Genomic DNA, 14,054 nt, shown 5'->3' with positions numbered 1-14,054 from the left:
TTTCAGTTGTTGCTAAGTAGTGTTTAGACTAATGTCAAGGATTTTTCAGCTTCTCATGCCCAGCCAGTGAGAAAGCTGGAGGGGCACAAGAAGTTGGCACAGGACACAGCCAGGGCACCTGACCCAAACTGGCCAACAGGGTATTCCATACCATGTGACGTCCCATCTAGTATAGGAACTGGGAAGTGGGGGCGGGGAATCGCCGCTCGGGGGACTAGCTGGGTGCCAGTCGGCAGGTGGTGAGCAATTGCACTGCGCATCATTTGTACATTCCAATCCTTTCATTATTGCTGTTGTCATTTTATTAGTGTTATCATTATTAGTTTCTTCTTTTCTGTTCTATTAAACTGTTCTTATCTCAACCCGTGGGTCTTGCTTCTTTTTCCCGATTTTCTCCCCCATCCCACTGGGTGGGGGGGGAGTGAGTGAGCGGCTGCGTGGTGCTTAGTTGCTGGCTGGGGTTAAACCACAACAACAGGATGGGGAAATCTAACAGGGAGTTGTTATCTTCCTCCTCCTCGGGAGCCGTCCAATTGTAATCTCCCTGACGGGCGTTGGTACCCTTGTGCAAATGGGAAGGCACATAAGAGTTTACCTATCTATTGGTGGGGAGAATGCACAGAGGGAATAATAATCCCACAAACACTCCCTGTCTTAGGAAAATTACAGGGAATATTCCGATCCCCATGGCACCACACGAGGACTAAAAGAACCTCTAACCCTCTTATAGAACGAGGCACCACATTCCACAGCGTGGTACGATGGCTTTTCCCAATGCTTGTGTAATGAACGGGTTAACTTTGTTCATGAAATCGCATGTGGAGGTAGGGATATTCTTCACTTATCTAAGACCATGAGTACCGATGATTAGCATATGTAGAGAAACGTTTACAGAGCATGAATGGGACTTGAGTCACCTAAAGAACAGCTGAGGAAGACTTTGGCCTTCATCCCAACAACCACCAGAAGGCAAATTACGACCACTTAACACCTGATGGCACAAGATACCAGCCAGCCTTCACGTATCAGGGACTAAAAAGACTGTATAAATAAAGAGGCTCTTCCCCTGTTTGGGTGCGAGCTTGTGGCGGAGCACTGTCTCCCCCGGCCGCCCAGCGCTGTTTTGCTCTTTTATCGCTTGCTAATAAATTCGATCTTTTATTTAATACAAATTGGCTCCTCCAATTTGTCACGAGCGTCTATAACAAACTTGGTGCTGTGACTCGGATCCAGGTTCTTTGGTGCGGACCCTTGCAAGCGGGGAGGCGCCCTATCCCCGGATAGCCCTGTCTTGAAGAGGTGCCGCCGCCATACCCTGGACCCACGAACCCCTCTAAATTATGATAACTGAGCAAAAGAACCTGCAGGACCCCTTAAATTTTGTGCACGAAGACCAAACGAAGACCCCGGGAGCGGGTGAGTATATAAAGCGTGAGCCGTTTGGTTGGGGTGGTTATCCCGAGGTGCGATTGTGTGAGAGGTCTCTCTGAGATCACACGAGTGCGGACCCTCCAGTAGTGCAGTTCTCGTAGCCCGCGAGGGAGCGAGTCACGACCGAGGGGAAGTGAGTGTGTGTGTGGATAAGGGCACCTCGGAAGATGGGACAGAGGAAAAGCAAGCCCTCTGGACCCATGGGGATGGGGAAGGGAAATAAGTTACCAGACATACCCCCGGACAGTCCCCTAAGCCTGATGTTAAGATATTGAGACAGTTCACCAAGGAGAAAGGATAGGTCTAAGGAAAAAGATGATTAGTTATTGTATTGAGATTTGGGGTGGAAAACCTCTCAGCAATCCTCATATACTCTCGCCTGTGTTCGGGTCCTCTGAGGATTGGGTGTGTCAACAATTAAATATATGGGTAAACAATAAGAGACCACCAGCCAGCCCAGAGGAAAGTGAATATGCTGCCTTATGGATTTCCCAATCCTGGGAAATGTCATTCCTCTTTGCCTTAAGAGAAAACAGACCAGATAAACCTCGAAAAGATGATGAGGACCCCCTTTGGCCCCCTCCCTATGCCCCTCAGGCCCCTCCTCCTCAGGACCCACTCCAAGGCCAGGAAATAGCCCAGGCCCAGGAAGGGTCAGATTCGGAACCTAATTCCTCAGCCCCGGCACCCCCTCCCAGAAGGTCTGCACGTAATAAAATAATACGAAGAAAGGAAAGATTGTTCCTTCTTCGGGAAATGTTGGTGCCTGGTGAGGATGAACAGGGGGGACCGGGAACGGGGTATGTGGCAGTCCCCCTTAATACAGGGGATGTAAGAAAATTTAAGAAGGAAATGGGGAATCTGTTAGATGATCCCCTGGGGGTAGCCAAAAGGTTGGATCAATTCTTGGGACTGAATTTGTACACGTGGGATGAATTACAGTCTATCCTGGGCATATTATTTACCGTAGAAGAAAGTGACAAGATTAGGGGGGCTGGGATGAGACTGTGGGACCAGCAACATCAGGCTGGCCCAGCGACGGATCAAAAATGGCCCTTAAATTGGCCAAACTGGAATAATCAGGATCCGGCTCACAGGAAAAAGATGAGACCCCAATGGAATGGCTTGATTGAACCATTTGAGGTGGTTATTAAGAACCCAGAGATTCCAGTGAGAGTTAAACAATATCCCTTATCTAATGAAGGGAGAAGGGGACTAAAACCTGAGATTAAAAGACTATTGGGAAAGGGGGTACTCGAACCCTGCATGTCCCCTTTTAATACCCCGATTTTACCAGTAAAAAAAAATCCGATGGTAGCTATCGGTTGGTGCACGACCTAAGGGAAATCAATAAACGGACTGTCAGCCGGTTCCCGGTAGTGGCAAACCCACACACCCTGCTGAGTCAATTGGGACCCGAGAACCAATGGTATAGCGTAATAGATCTTAAGGATGCATTCTAGTCATGCCCTCTAAAGGAGGAATGTAGAGATTATTTTGCCTTCGAGTGGGAAGACCCAGACACTCATAGGAGACAGCAGTTAAGGTGGACTGTACTCCCCCAGGAGTTTACAGAATCCCCAAACTTATTTGGACAAGCCCTAGAACGGGTTCTACGGGAATACCAACTGCAGGATGGGGTCGTACTAATACAGTATGTGGATGACTTATTGTTAGCAGGAGAAAATCAAGAAACAGTCAGAAAAGAAAGCATACGGTTGTTAAATTTCTTGGGCCTTCAAGGCCTCAAGGTATCACGGCCAAAACTACAGTTTGTGGAAAAGGAGGTGAAATATTTAGGACACTGGATAAGCAAGGGGACTAAGAAGTTAGACCCCGAACGAGTAAATGGGATTTTATCACTGAAAGCCCTGAGGAGTAAACAACAGATTAGACAATTGTTGGGGCTATTTGGATATTGTAGACAGTAGATTGAAAACTTTAGTGCAAAAGCACGATTTTTGTATCAAAAGTTAACTATGGATGAGTTGCTTAAATGGACCCCGGAGGATGAAGAGAGATTAGAGAGTCTCAAGGCTGATCTAGTTAACGCCCCTGTCTTGAGTCTGCCTGATATGAAGAGACCCTTTTATTTATTTGTGGCCACTGAGGAGGGGACAGCATACGGAGTTTTAACCCAGGAGTGGACAGGGAAAAAGAAACCTGTAGGGTATATTTCCAAATTATTAGATCCCGTCAGTAGAGGGTGGCCCACCTGTTTACAAGCAGTTGTTGCTGTAACCCTGATAGTGGAAGAAGCAAATAAGGTAACGTTTGGAAGTGAATTAAGGGTGTTCTCCCATAATATTCGAGGAGTTCTCCAACAAAAGGCTGAAAAATGGATCACCGATGCTAGGCTTTTAAAATATAAGGGGATCCTAATCCATTCCCCTAAATTGGAGATCGGAACAACGAACTTAAAAAATCCGGCGCAATTTTTGTATGGGGGTCCTGAAGAAGAATTAACACATAATTGCCTTCAGACCATTGAAGAACAAACAAAAATTAGGCTAGATCTGGAAGAGGTAAAATTGAGAGAGGGAGAAAAGTTATTCGCTGATGGGTCATCTCGAGTAATAACAGGGAAAAGGAAGTCAAGACAAGCAATAAGAGGGCCCAAGCGAATAACTGTGGTACATGTTAAGGGACACCAAAGAAAAACAACCCCTGAAATTCAGTAAAGCCAGGTGATATGGTATTAATAAGAGCCTGGAAAAAATCCTCTCTCACTCCTAGGTGGGAGGGGCCCTTTCTTGTTTTACTTACCACAGAAACTGCTGTCCGAACTACAGAACTAGGATAGACTCATGCAAGCAGGATCAAAGGACCAATTCGGAGTTCTCATTGAGAGGTGACCAAAGACCCTGACAGCTTGAAAATCAAGCTCCGAAGAAAAGTGGAGGAGTGAGACTGTCTTTTGTAAAAATCCTCACTGTATATGTTATCTTTGTATGTTACAGGTGTAAACTTTGTAGAGAAAAGTGGTGGACACATTGCTCCTATGGGTATTCCCCTAGTGACATTTGCCACGAATGTTATAATTACGAACAGGAATTAATTGAGCAAGCATTATGTATGGGAATATCAACTGGGAAAATTATAAAAGACTCCAAAGAATGGTGGGATATTTTTGCTAAAGGCATAAACCCTGAGAGGTGTTGTCTTTATGTAAATGAGTTATGCCCAACGAAGACTGAAATAGTGCAAGTATCCCGCAGACGAACAGTGGTCAGAGTGGGGTGGGGAGCTTGGGAAGTGAAGGATACAAACTGGGACACATATAAGTCAAAACAAAGTAAATATAAAAGAGGTTCCCCTGAAGAATACGACTGCTGCTGAGAAGATAGTATACCTCGCTGCTCTAAGCAACAGAGTAGGCAGAGAAGAGGGCAGAGACGTACTGCTGTGGGGATTAAGGTTGATGAACTACCTCCAGAGAAGGCTCACAGAGCCTCTTGACTTATTACTCCCAAATAAAACATCCTCAGAGCTTCCCCAAAGTCTCCCATCTCTCACCAGGGATGAAGACAAAAATCAAAATGATTATCAACACCCTTGGAATACCTGTCGCAAGGGTAAAGGGACACCACTTTTCTCAAACTTGAGATTAAGCACTTGAATGATAGGACTGTTACTAGTGCTAATGGAGACAACCCAAGACAAAGGGAACCCCCACCAACCTTACAAATAGACGCTTTATAGGTGGGAGGATCAAAAGATACTACAGCAAGTAATTGCTGCCGGGGCCCCAAGCTTTAATCAATCCTTATGTCAAATCATACCCAGGAACCCATGTCTACATAACTTAGGCTTTTAGTTTTGTCCCAGTTCTAACCCTGGAAAGGGGTATTGCAACCATCCCGACTCTTACTATTATGCTTATTGGGGTTGCAAAACTATAGCTTCTGATTGGATTCCTAGGGGAGGTCCAGATAAATTCCTATCTGTAGGATGGGGGCCTCATGGATGTACACCTGCTTCACATGGTTGGGATGGAAGCCAAACAAGACTATGGAGTGGAAATTGCCCATATGTTTATATTAATGCAACCAACCCGAAAGATCCTGCTTGGTTAACCGAGAGAACATGGGGAATCAGACTTTGAAAACCAGGCGCAGATTAAGGGGGAATAATTACGATAAGGAAAGAGCTGGTGCCAAATAAACCCTCTGGTGTAAGACCAAATTCAGTCGTAACAGAGGAAGATGATAATAACAATATTGTACAGACTACTACTATCTTACAAGTAACTGTAATACCTAAGCTTATTTACCATCCCGAAGATTTTATTTATAACTATCAAACTACTCAGGCCCCTCACATACAAAAAACGTGAGCCCTTGACAGCCCTCACGGTAGCAACCCTCATAGCAGTCGGAGCTGCTGGAGCTGGTACAGGAATAACCTCCCTCGTACAACAAAATCAAGAATTTCAATCCTTAAGAATAGCAGTCGACGAGGATTTGGCTAGGATAGAAAAAGCCATGACAGCCCTAGAACAGTCTGTTAGGTCTTTATCAGAAGTGGTATTACAAAACAGACGGGGCTTAGACCTAATGTTCATGCAGCAGGGGGGGTTATGTGCAGCCCTACGGGAAGAGTGTTGTGTATATGTTGACCATACTGGAGTAGTTAGAGATACAATGGCCAAGCTACGGGAGGGGTTAAAAAAACGGAAGAAAGACAGGGAAGCACAACAGAGCTAGTATGAGTCTATGTTTAATTATTCACCCTGGTTAACCACCCTATTGTCAACTATTACAGGACCCCTTATCTTGTTGATCTTATTTTTGACTTTTGGGCCATGCATTTTTAATAAGTTGATCGCTATTGTTAAAGGGCCCTTAGAAGCTGCACACTTAATGCTGTTACGAAAACAATATGAACAAATAGAGGATGAAGGAATTAATCCTATCCTCGGGCGGACAAAAGAAGTATTAGATCGATTTAATGAACAAAATCAGGATAAAATAGAAAAGGGGGGATTGTAATGAATGGGTTAACTTTGTTCATGAAATCGCATGTGGAGGTAGGGATATTCTTCACTTATCTAAGACCATGAGTACCGATGATTAACATATGTAGAGAAACGTTTACAGAGCATGAATGGGACTTGAGTCACCTAAAGAACAGCTGAGGAAGACTTTGGCCTTCATCCCAACAACCACCAGAAGGCAAATTACGACCACTTAACACCTGATGGCACAAGATACCAGCCAGCCTTCACGTATCAGGGACTAAAAAGACTGTATAAATAAAGAGGCTCTTCCCCTGTTTGGGTGCGAGCTTGTGGCGGAGCACTGTCTCCCCCGGCCGCCCAGCGCTGTTTTGCTCTTTTATCGCTTGCTAATAAATTCGATCTTTTATTTAATACAAATTGGCTCCTCCAATTTGTCACGAGCGTCTATAACAAACTTGGTGCCGTGACTCGGATCCAGGTTCTTTGGTGTTTGTACAAAGGAATTCATTTCGGCCTAAAAAACAAAACAAAAAAACCGTCTCTGACAATTCAAAGATTTATCTTCCCTGAGGAGAAAACCTTGAATCTTGTGATGTTGTTGTTAAAGGAACATAGGGTATATGGGATGTTAAATCTCACCGATGGAGAATGCTGTCTCACCATATACAACGCAACTATCTCCTGAGAAGAAGCGCGAAAGAAGATGAGAAAAGTTACAAGACTGGAGAACTTTTCTAAACGATGCAACCTAGAGACTGACTTAATGGAGGATCGTTGCTGACCTCTCTTCTAACGTCCTTGGGACTCACAGGGTGGGGAAAATGACTTGTTAGCATTGGACACGTGTTGTTATGTGGATTTTTTGTTCTGTCCCCCTCTTCTGTCCATTAAGTATCTCTCTCCTTTTTCTCTCCCCTTTCTTTACATCTAAATCACCAGCCTGGGAGAAGACTAGGACAATGTTTAAGCCACGGGGTGGTGTGAGAGACTGAAGGAGTTAATGTCTCAAACTTTGTGGTGGGGCAAGTTCTGCTTAACGACTAACTCTGCATAACAAGGAACTCTGCCTAGCAAGGAACCACAGGTGAAAAGAAGCCCATCAGCACCCATCAGCAACAGGAGGGGGAGGGTGTGCTGGAGGGTGCACAGTTCCCTGTTCTGATAAGCTGTTCTGATATCCTGAACAGGGCAGCTCACCATGTATGGCGAAGGCAGGGAAGGGGAAGCTACTCCCCAAACGACCCCCAAGCCCATGGCTCAAAGGCTAGCTAATTAGCCTAATGAATTTTAGTGCCTGCCCGAAGGAGGGGCAAGGAGATGATAAAAGGACACAAACTGAAGCCCCATGTGTGCAAGCCCACCGGAACCGGACCCCTCTGCTGACTGGACCCCTTGGCTGACTGAACCAACTCTGGATCCAGGACTGGTGAAATCTTTCTCTTCTCTCTCTCTCTTTCCCTTTTCCTTTTCCCTAATCCCTATGCCTCATCCCTTTAGACATAAACCATTGACCAAGTCTGGGACTAGGAGTGGTTTCAGCCGCCCCTAGGCTCCTCACTGAGAAGGAGTCTAGAAAGCAAGGGGGTCCGCTCTGAACCTTGTGACTCAACGGGAGGGCTCTCATTGTCTCCCCGAACTGATTCCCAAATAAGCAAGGCCTGTAGTATATGTTTGGTGATGTATGGTTAGCACATGTTACACAGTTTACTGACAGTTTCATGCCAATTTTTGTTGTGAGCATACCAATTTTGGTGGTGAGCATGCCAATTCTTGTTGTGAGCAAATAAAAATTGAGTTTTGTGAGTTAAAGGATCCCTGGTGTCGTTTCACCTTAATCCTGACCTGGGAATCAGCAAACCTGAGTCATCATCCTGAGAAATTGAGATGTGACAATTAGGAGGTACTCAGTTCAGAAACCAAATAGGTCACACTGGTGCAGCTCCTCTGGTGTGAAAATGCCTTCTTTTTGAATGAATTTTATATTGATTTAGTTTACACCTGCTCCTTATTCAACTTAAATAAATAAATGTATGGCAAAATAGGAATGTCTACACAGGAAGTTTGCACCAATTTAAGTAAATCAGAAACCTCAGATCAAACAGTACAAGTTCCACACATAGCTGAAGCCTGATACAGAGTCGCTATTAAGTAATAGCCGAAGATGAGCATTTCTCAAGTTCTTTCTCAATAAAGAAGATTATTTTCAGTTGGAAAATAAACAAAATAAAAATCTCACAACTTCCCTTTGGATTAGAAGTTAGTTATATTTCTTCCTGAGGTTCAGTAGTCTAACATGTGAAATGTATATATATGTTCAAAATTGGGTTTTAAGGACAAAAAAGCTTGTCTCATTTATGAACAACCTACTAGTGCTCAGTATTTCTACAGTTTTTCCTTTGAAAAGTCAAGTGTTCATCAGGCAAACCCTAAATATTTTGGGACTATTCTTAATTGTCATGGTGAGAACTTGTATTGACAAAACTATATCCACACATTTAAAATTATTTATATAATTATTAAGACAGAATACTCCATTAAGCTAAAGAAAACCCCTTCCCAAACCTGCAGTACTGATATATATCTACTAAACAGGACAGTAGCATTTCTAAGCAGACATGATATGCCCATCTTTTAAATTACATTTTGACAAATTTCGATCAACCAGTTCCTTTAAAAAGCCCTCTATGTAGAGGAAGACTTACAAGATCAGGCCCTAAATGGAATTATTTTATTTATAAATAACTACAATTGAAAATTACATAGGATTAAGTTTCCAGAAATTATTTGTCAAAACCGAAAAAGGCTGAGCTCACCTGTCTTTGTAGTTTATCACAGTATCAATAATGGCATTCATCTGTTTTGTCAATTTAGGTGGGTTAGGCGACAACTTCTCTGCAGGAGGTCTGCCTCTTCTTTTCTTTGCTTTCTCCCCATCCTCTTTCCCAGAATCTTTATCCAAATTTCTTCGTCTCTTCCGTTTTTTAAGCCGGATTTCCTCTTCCATTTCTTCCAAATTGCCGTCTTCAATTGCCTGACAAACATGGATTAAAAAAAAAAACCCAAAAACCCAAAAGAAAAATATGCAAAGACAATTAACAAGTATTTAAAAAAAAACCCAAGAAAAATACAATGCAACAAGATATAGATAATTCAACATTAAATGCTCAGTCTATTTATAAAAAAGATTTCAAAAGGAAATTCAGTTACTGACAAATAATAAGACACTAAAATTAAATTAGTTATATAAAGAACCCTACCACCTAGATACATATTCATCTGATCCTGAATTTCATATATATGAGGGCTTGCATCAATTTGTTCACTTTAGTAGCAGTCCTAGAGAATGTAGTTCAAGAGAAAGACTCTGATGTGCATGTTTACAGACAGGATAGTCCACACCATGCTCAGCTTCCAATGAAAGAGATTACAGTTTTTTAATATGTTTTTTTTACATACAGACACACACACACTTTATCTAGTAACATACTAGACTCAGCTTCTCTTTCAAAGAACTTAAGTGACCTAACAGTTAAAACCATATCTAAAATGTATAATTTTCATTTAGAATAACAATCAACAAAGAGGCAGAAGCACTGACAATAGTGTTTTGCAGTAAAGAGCACTCAGAATGAAAAAAGAAAAAACACACGCATAGCCACAAAAAATTAACAGTTTCAATTACCCACAAATGTGTGCTTTTAACCAGAGCCAGCAGCACCAGGTAGAGAGATAAAATCTCTATGAAAATAAACCAGGCATAAAGGGAACCTGTTCACATACTAACAGATCCAGGTGAAAAAACAAGAAGCTGAACTTTTTTCTTTGGGGGGAAAAAATCCCATAAAAATCTTAAAAGTAGGCTTTCTGAGTAATACTTTCTGAAACATAACTGATGTTGATATTTGTCCCTCTTGCCTCTCAATATTGCCTTGAATACATGCAAATACTAATCAATCAATCATTTCTCATAGCTGAAAGAGCTATAATCATAAAGCAATTACCTTCATTTCTCTACAGAACCAAACATGACTAATATTTACGATCATATAAGAATAACAATTAATATAAAAAGAGTGATTACAGTCCAGACATAATTTATTTCATTTTCATTCTCTTGAAAAATATTTTATGAACAAAACCTGGTTTACTATACAAAAAAACCTGGCATCTTAAAACCACTAGTGGGATTTCAAAATCTGTTTCCTATTCATTCTCTAATGTGCAAATCCATAGAACAAACATGAACACAGAATCCTGAGGGACAGCCTGAAACAAGGCCTTAATAATCAAAAGACAATTTCCATCATGCTTTCAAGCATTCAGATAGCCACTATGAAGAAGGCTTGAGATCTGATGAGTTAGGAAGAGTAAGTAAGGAAAAAACTGCACGAAAACTCATTAATATTCATTTAGTTAAATCAGGACACCCACCATATACCACTGCAGCTAGCAAAGATTAAGAAAAGGAAATTTCTCCACAAATTTTAGAAGCTAAAAATAATAAATACAGCATGCAAGGCTGTCAACAGTTAATGTCATTGCTCTCCTTAAGTATTCAGTTGCACATTGAAATACAGAGAACACCAGCTTTTGATGTCTTATACATCTACATATTCCTGTGATGTAGTTCTACTGAACCTTCAAGACTGCAATGAAAAAGGTTATTTACCTTACCACTATCAGCAGGCCGGCTATCGGAAATCACAGTTAGTGGGGATAAAATTAACAAACCAGCAAAGCAATGAGCTGCTAGTCTCTTCATCAGCTGATCAGGGGGAAAAAAAGAGAGCTGGGGAAAGGCTATGTTTTCAGATACAAGTAATTTTATTTTAGTGAAAATTTAATACTGAAAGGATTGTAGATACTCAAATCTGCTGTTTCATTCTACCTAATACAAGGCCCAAGGCCTTCTTCCTTCAGCTTGCTTTAATATTGACAACTACTTATCATATTTTTCTCTTATTATTCTAGACACTCAGATTCTAGATTTTTAGCTGGGCAGTTACCAATTCTTGTTAGCATTTTAATTGTAAGAGCAAAATTGGTCAATTTCATGTATGATTTTAAGACTAAAATAGATTGTATGCAATAAATACAGTTTTAAAATGCAAACAATATTTTTTATTGTTCTGTACTGAACAGATTAGATTTTGGTTATTACAACTAATACAGCAAAATACTCAGAATGACAAGAAAAAAACCCCAAGGTTAGCATTTTGATGCAATGTGCTTTAGAAAATGGATATTCACTCATTAACCAAAACCAAAAAAATATTTTCTTGCCAAATGTTCCCCCCCCCACACCCTCCAAATCAATGGTGTTGTCACCACCACTGAGTACTAACATCTCATTTAGAACTGTGCATACAGTTGTTACTTAGGATATATACTATTTTGAAAAATTGTTGTGGGGGGTAAGATCGAAGTCAAAAGAATGTTTGGGGTTGTTGGTTTTTTTAAAATGACATTGGCCAATGTAGTAAAAAAAAAAAAAGAAAAGAACAGACAAGTTGTGACATTTGCTCTTCCACTCTGTAAATCATCCTTCCAAACCTTTACCAGCAGGATAATGCAATGCACCCCAGAAACAAATCTCCAGTTTCTGATGGATGATGTTGCACAAGAGTATAGGACACAGCAGACATCTCCCATGCTCAAATGCCTTTAGATTAGTGAGGTGAATAGAAAGAAAGTCAAGAAAACTACTGTACAAATAAATATTTAATGTTTTCCTTAAGGCAACAGGACCAAATACTACAATAAAGTTTGGAGCCTGTTTTCTTGAAAGAAAGCAGTAAAAACTATTAAGGAGTCCAATTCTGCAAAGGGTTGAACATCTCATGAGAGGTACTGGGTATCGATTTCTAGCCACATTCCAATGTAGAAGCCAATGGAAAACCAGTGAAAATTATGAGGACTCAATGTTGCATCCTGTACCAAGAAAATCTTCCTGCTGTTCAGTACCTTATTGCTGTTGTCTTGGTTCATGTTATATAAAACAATTCCCTTTCTGAAGAGCTGAGACCATGCAAAGTCTCTCAGTGCACCAGAATTTTAATCAGCATATTGACCATAGATTAAAGAGAAACAAACAAACAAGAATTTTCAGAAGGCAACTAGAAGTTGGTTCTGGGCTTTTCTATTGTTAATTGCAGTTACATTTCTCTCATCAGTCATGGAGGACCGTTTTGTCATTTCTTACATAAGGAAGTCTTCTTAGTAAAAGTGGATACTGTTACATGAGCATCAAGAAATGAAGTAAACAAAGAAATAGAAACTGCTTTGTTTGCATTCTTAATATTGACTTAGTTGAGAGTCTGGAAAACATGGCACAACATCACGTACATACAACTCTTCAGTCAAGAATTATGGAACAAAATGTACAATAAGATCTATAGCTCTGACTGGTGACAATGTCCTTTCACAAGCCAACCTGATAATACCTGAGAAAATCAACAACAACAACAACAAAGAATCTACCTTGGTGAGATCACCCATGGATATTTTATTAAATAAAAACCTGACATTGTATGTTACAATAAGGTAACTAATGGCATAAGATTAAATATATTAAACCTCACATGTATCAAAGATTCTCAAAGACCATAAAAAAATTTCTCAGACCAGTCCTATATTAGTTATTAGATTCATTTTATGTGAAGCAGGAACCAAGTGATTTGAGTATGGTCACATGGTGGTAGCAGAGTTGGGCATAAAAATCAGTTCCAGTGTTCAGCACTCCAATGCTTTTCTCTAATATTTCAATAATTACATTATGAGAGGTATTTGTCATGGACCAAGATATATACTAGTTTCCTTTGCTCTGAACTCATTATTAAGTACTACTACTAGAAAGTTAAAAGTCAAAGAAAGCTATTACTATTGCCTACAGTCATGGAAACTGTATACAGACACTTAAAACTAGTGATAGTAAACAATATAATGTTGAAACCTTCTTTGGATTAAATGAGATACTGTGCAAAACAGGAAATCTCTAGATGCTGCATCCCCCTCTTATTCCCTCTTAACCCAGAGAAGCATGTCCAAAGTGTTACTATAGCTTACTCCCTTCCCTCCCAGGCATTAATGTTCAACATCTCTCAAAGCTGCATAAGAGAAGAGAGTGTTCCTGCAAGTAATTTTGCATACAGACAGATTTGCTAACATGCTTGTGTTGGGTCTGGCTGGGATGGAATTAACTTTCCCCATAGCAGCTCTCATAGGGCCCTGCTTTGTATTGGTAGCTAGAAAGGTGTTGATAACACACCAGTGTTTTGGCTATTGCTGAGCAGTGCTCGCACAGCATCAAGGCTGTCTCTCCAACACACCCACCCCACCCAAAGGCCAGTAGGCTGGTGGTGGGCAAGAGGTTGGGAGGGGACATAGCCAGGACAGCTGACCCAAACTGACTGACCAAAGTGATATTCCATACCATATGACATCATGCTCAGCAATAAAAGCTAATAGGGGGGAGGAGCAGGTGGCATTCGTTATTAAGGTGTTTGTCTTCCTAAGCAACCACTACACGTATTTGTGAGGGACTGAAAGAGTTAATGTCTCAAACATTGTGGTGGGGCAAGTTCTGCATAACAATGCAATTCTGATAGCTGAGCAGGGCAGCTCACCATATATGGCCAGAGGTCATACAAAGTTTATTTGAGGA

General features: G+C 41.1%; 1 protein-coding gene across 3 annotated transcripts in view; it reads right to left on the bottom strand.

Moving 5' to 3' along the window:
* LOC121232769 (probable global transcription activator SNF2L2) overlaps positions 1 to 14,054 on the bottom strand; it is a 192,437-nt gene that overhangs the window by 28,794 nt on the left and 149,589 nt on the right. For 2 of the 3 annotated variants that reach the window (XM_041121185.1, XM_041121186.1), the window contains exon 28: positions 9,205 to 9,422. In XM_041121185.1, the coding sequence (XP_040977119.1) occupies positions 9,205 to 9,422 (218 nt within the window). Of the gene's footprint in view, positions 1 to 9,204; positions 9,423 to 11,060; positions 11,154 to 14,054 lie in introns of those variants that run through there. The other variant, XM_041121187.1, reaches the window with a different exon arrangement.

Source organism: Aquila chrysaetos, chromosome W (genome assembly GCF_900496995.4).
Source record: "Aquila chrysaetos chrysaetos chromosome W, bAquChr1.4, whole genome shotgun sequence".
Classification (NCBI taxonomy): domain Eukaryota; kingdom Metazoa; phylum Chordata; class Aves; order Accipitriformes; family Accipitridae; genus Aquila; species Aquila chrysaetos.
Note: the sequence above shows the minus strand (reverse complement) of the source record. Positions and strands in the feature narration are given on the sequence as shown.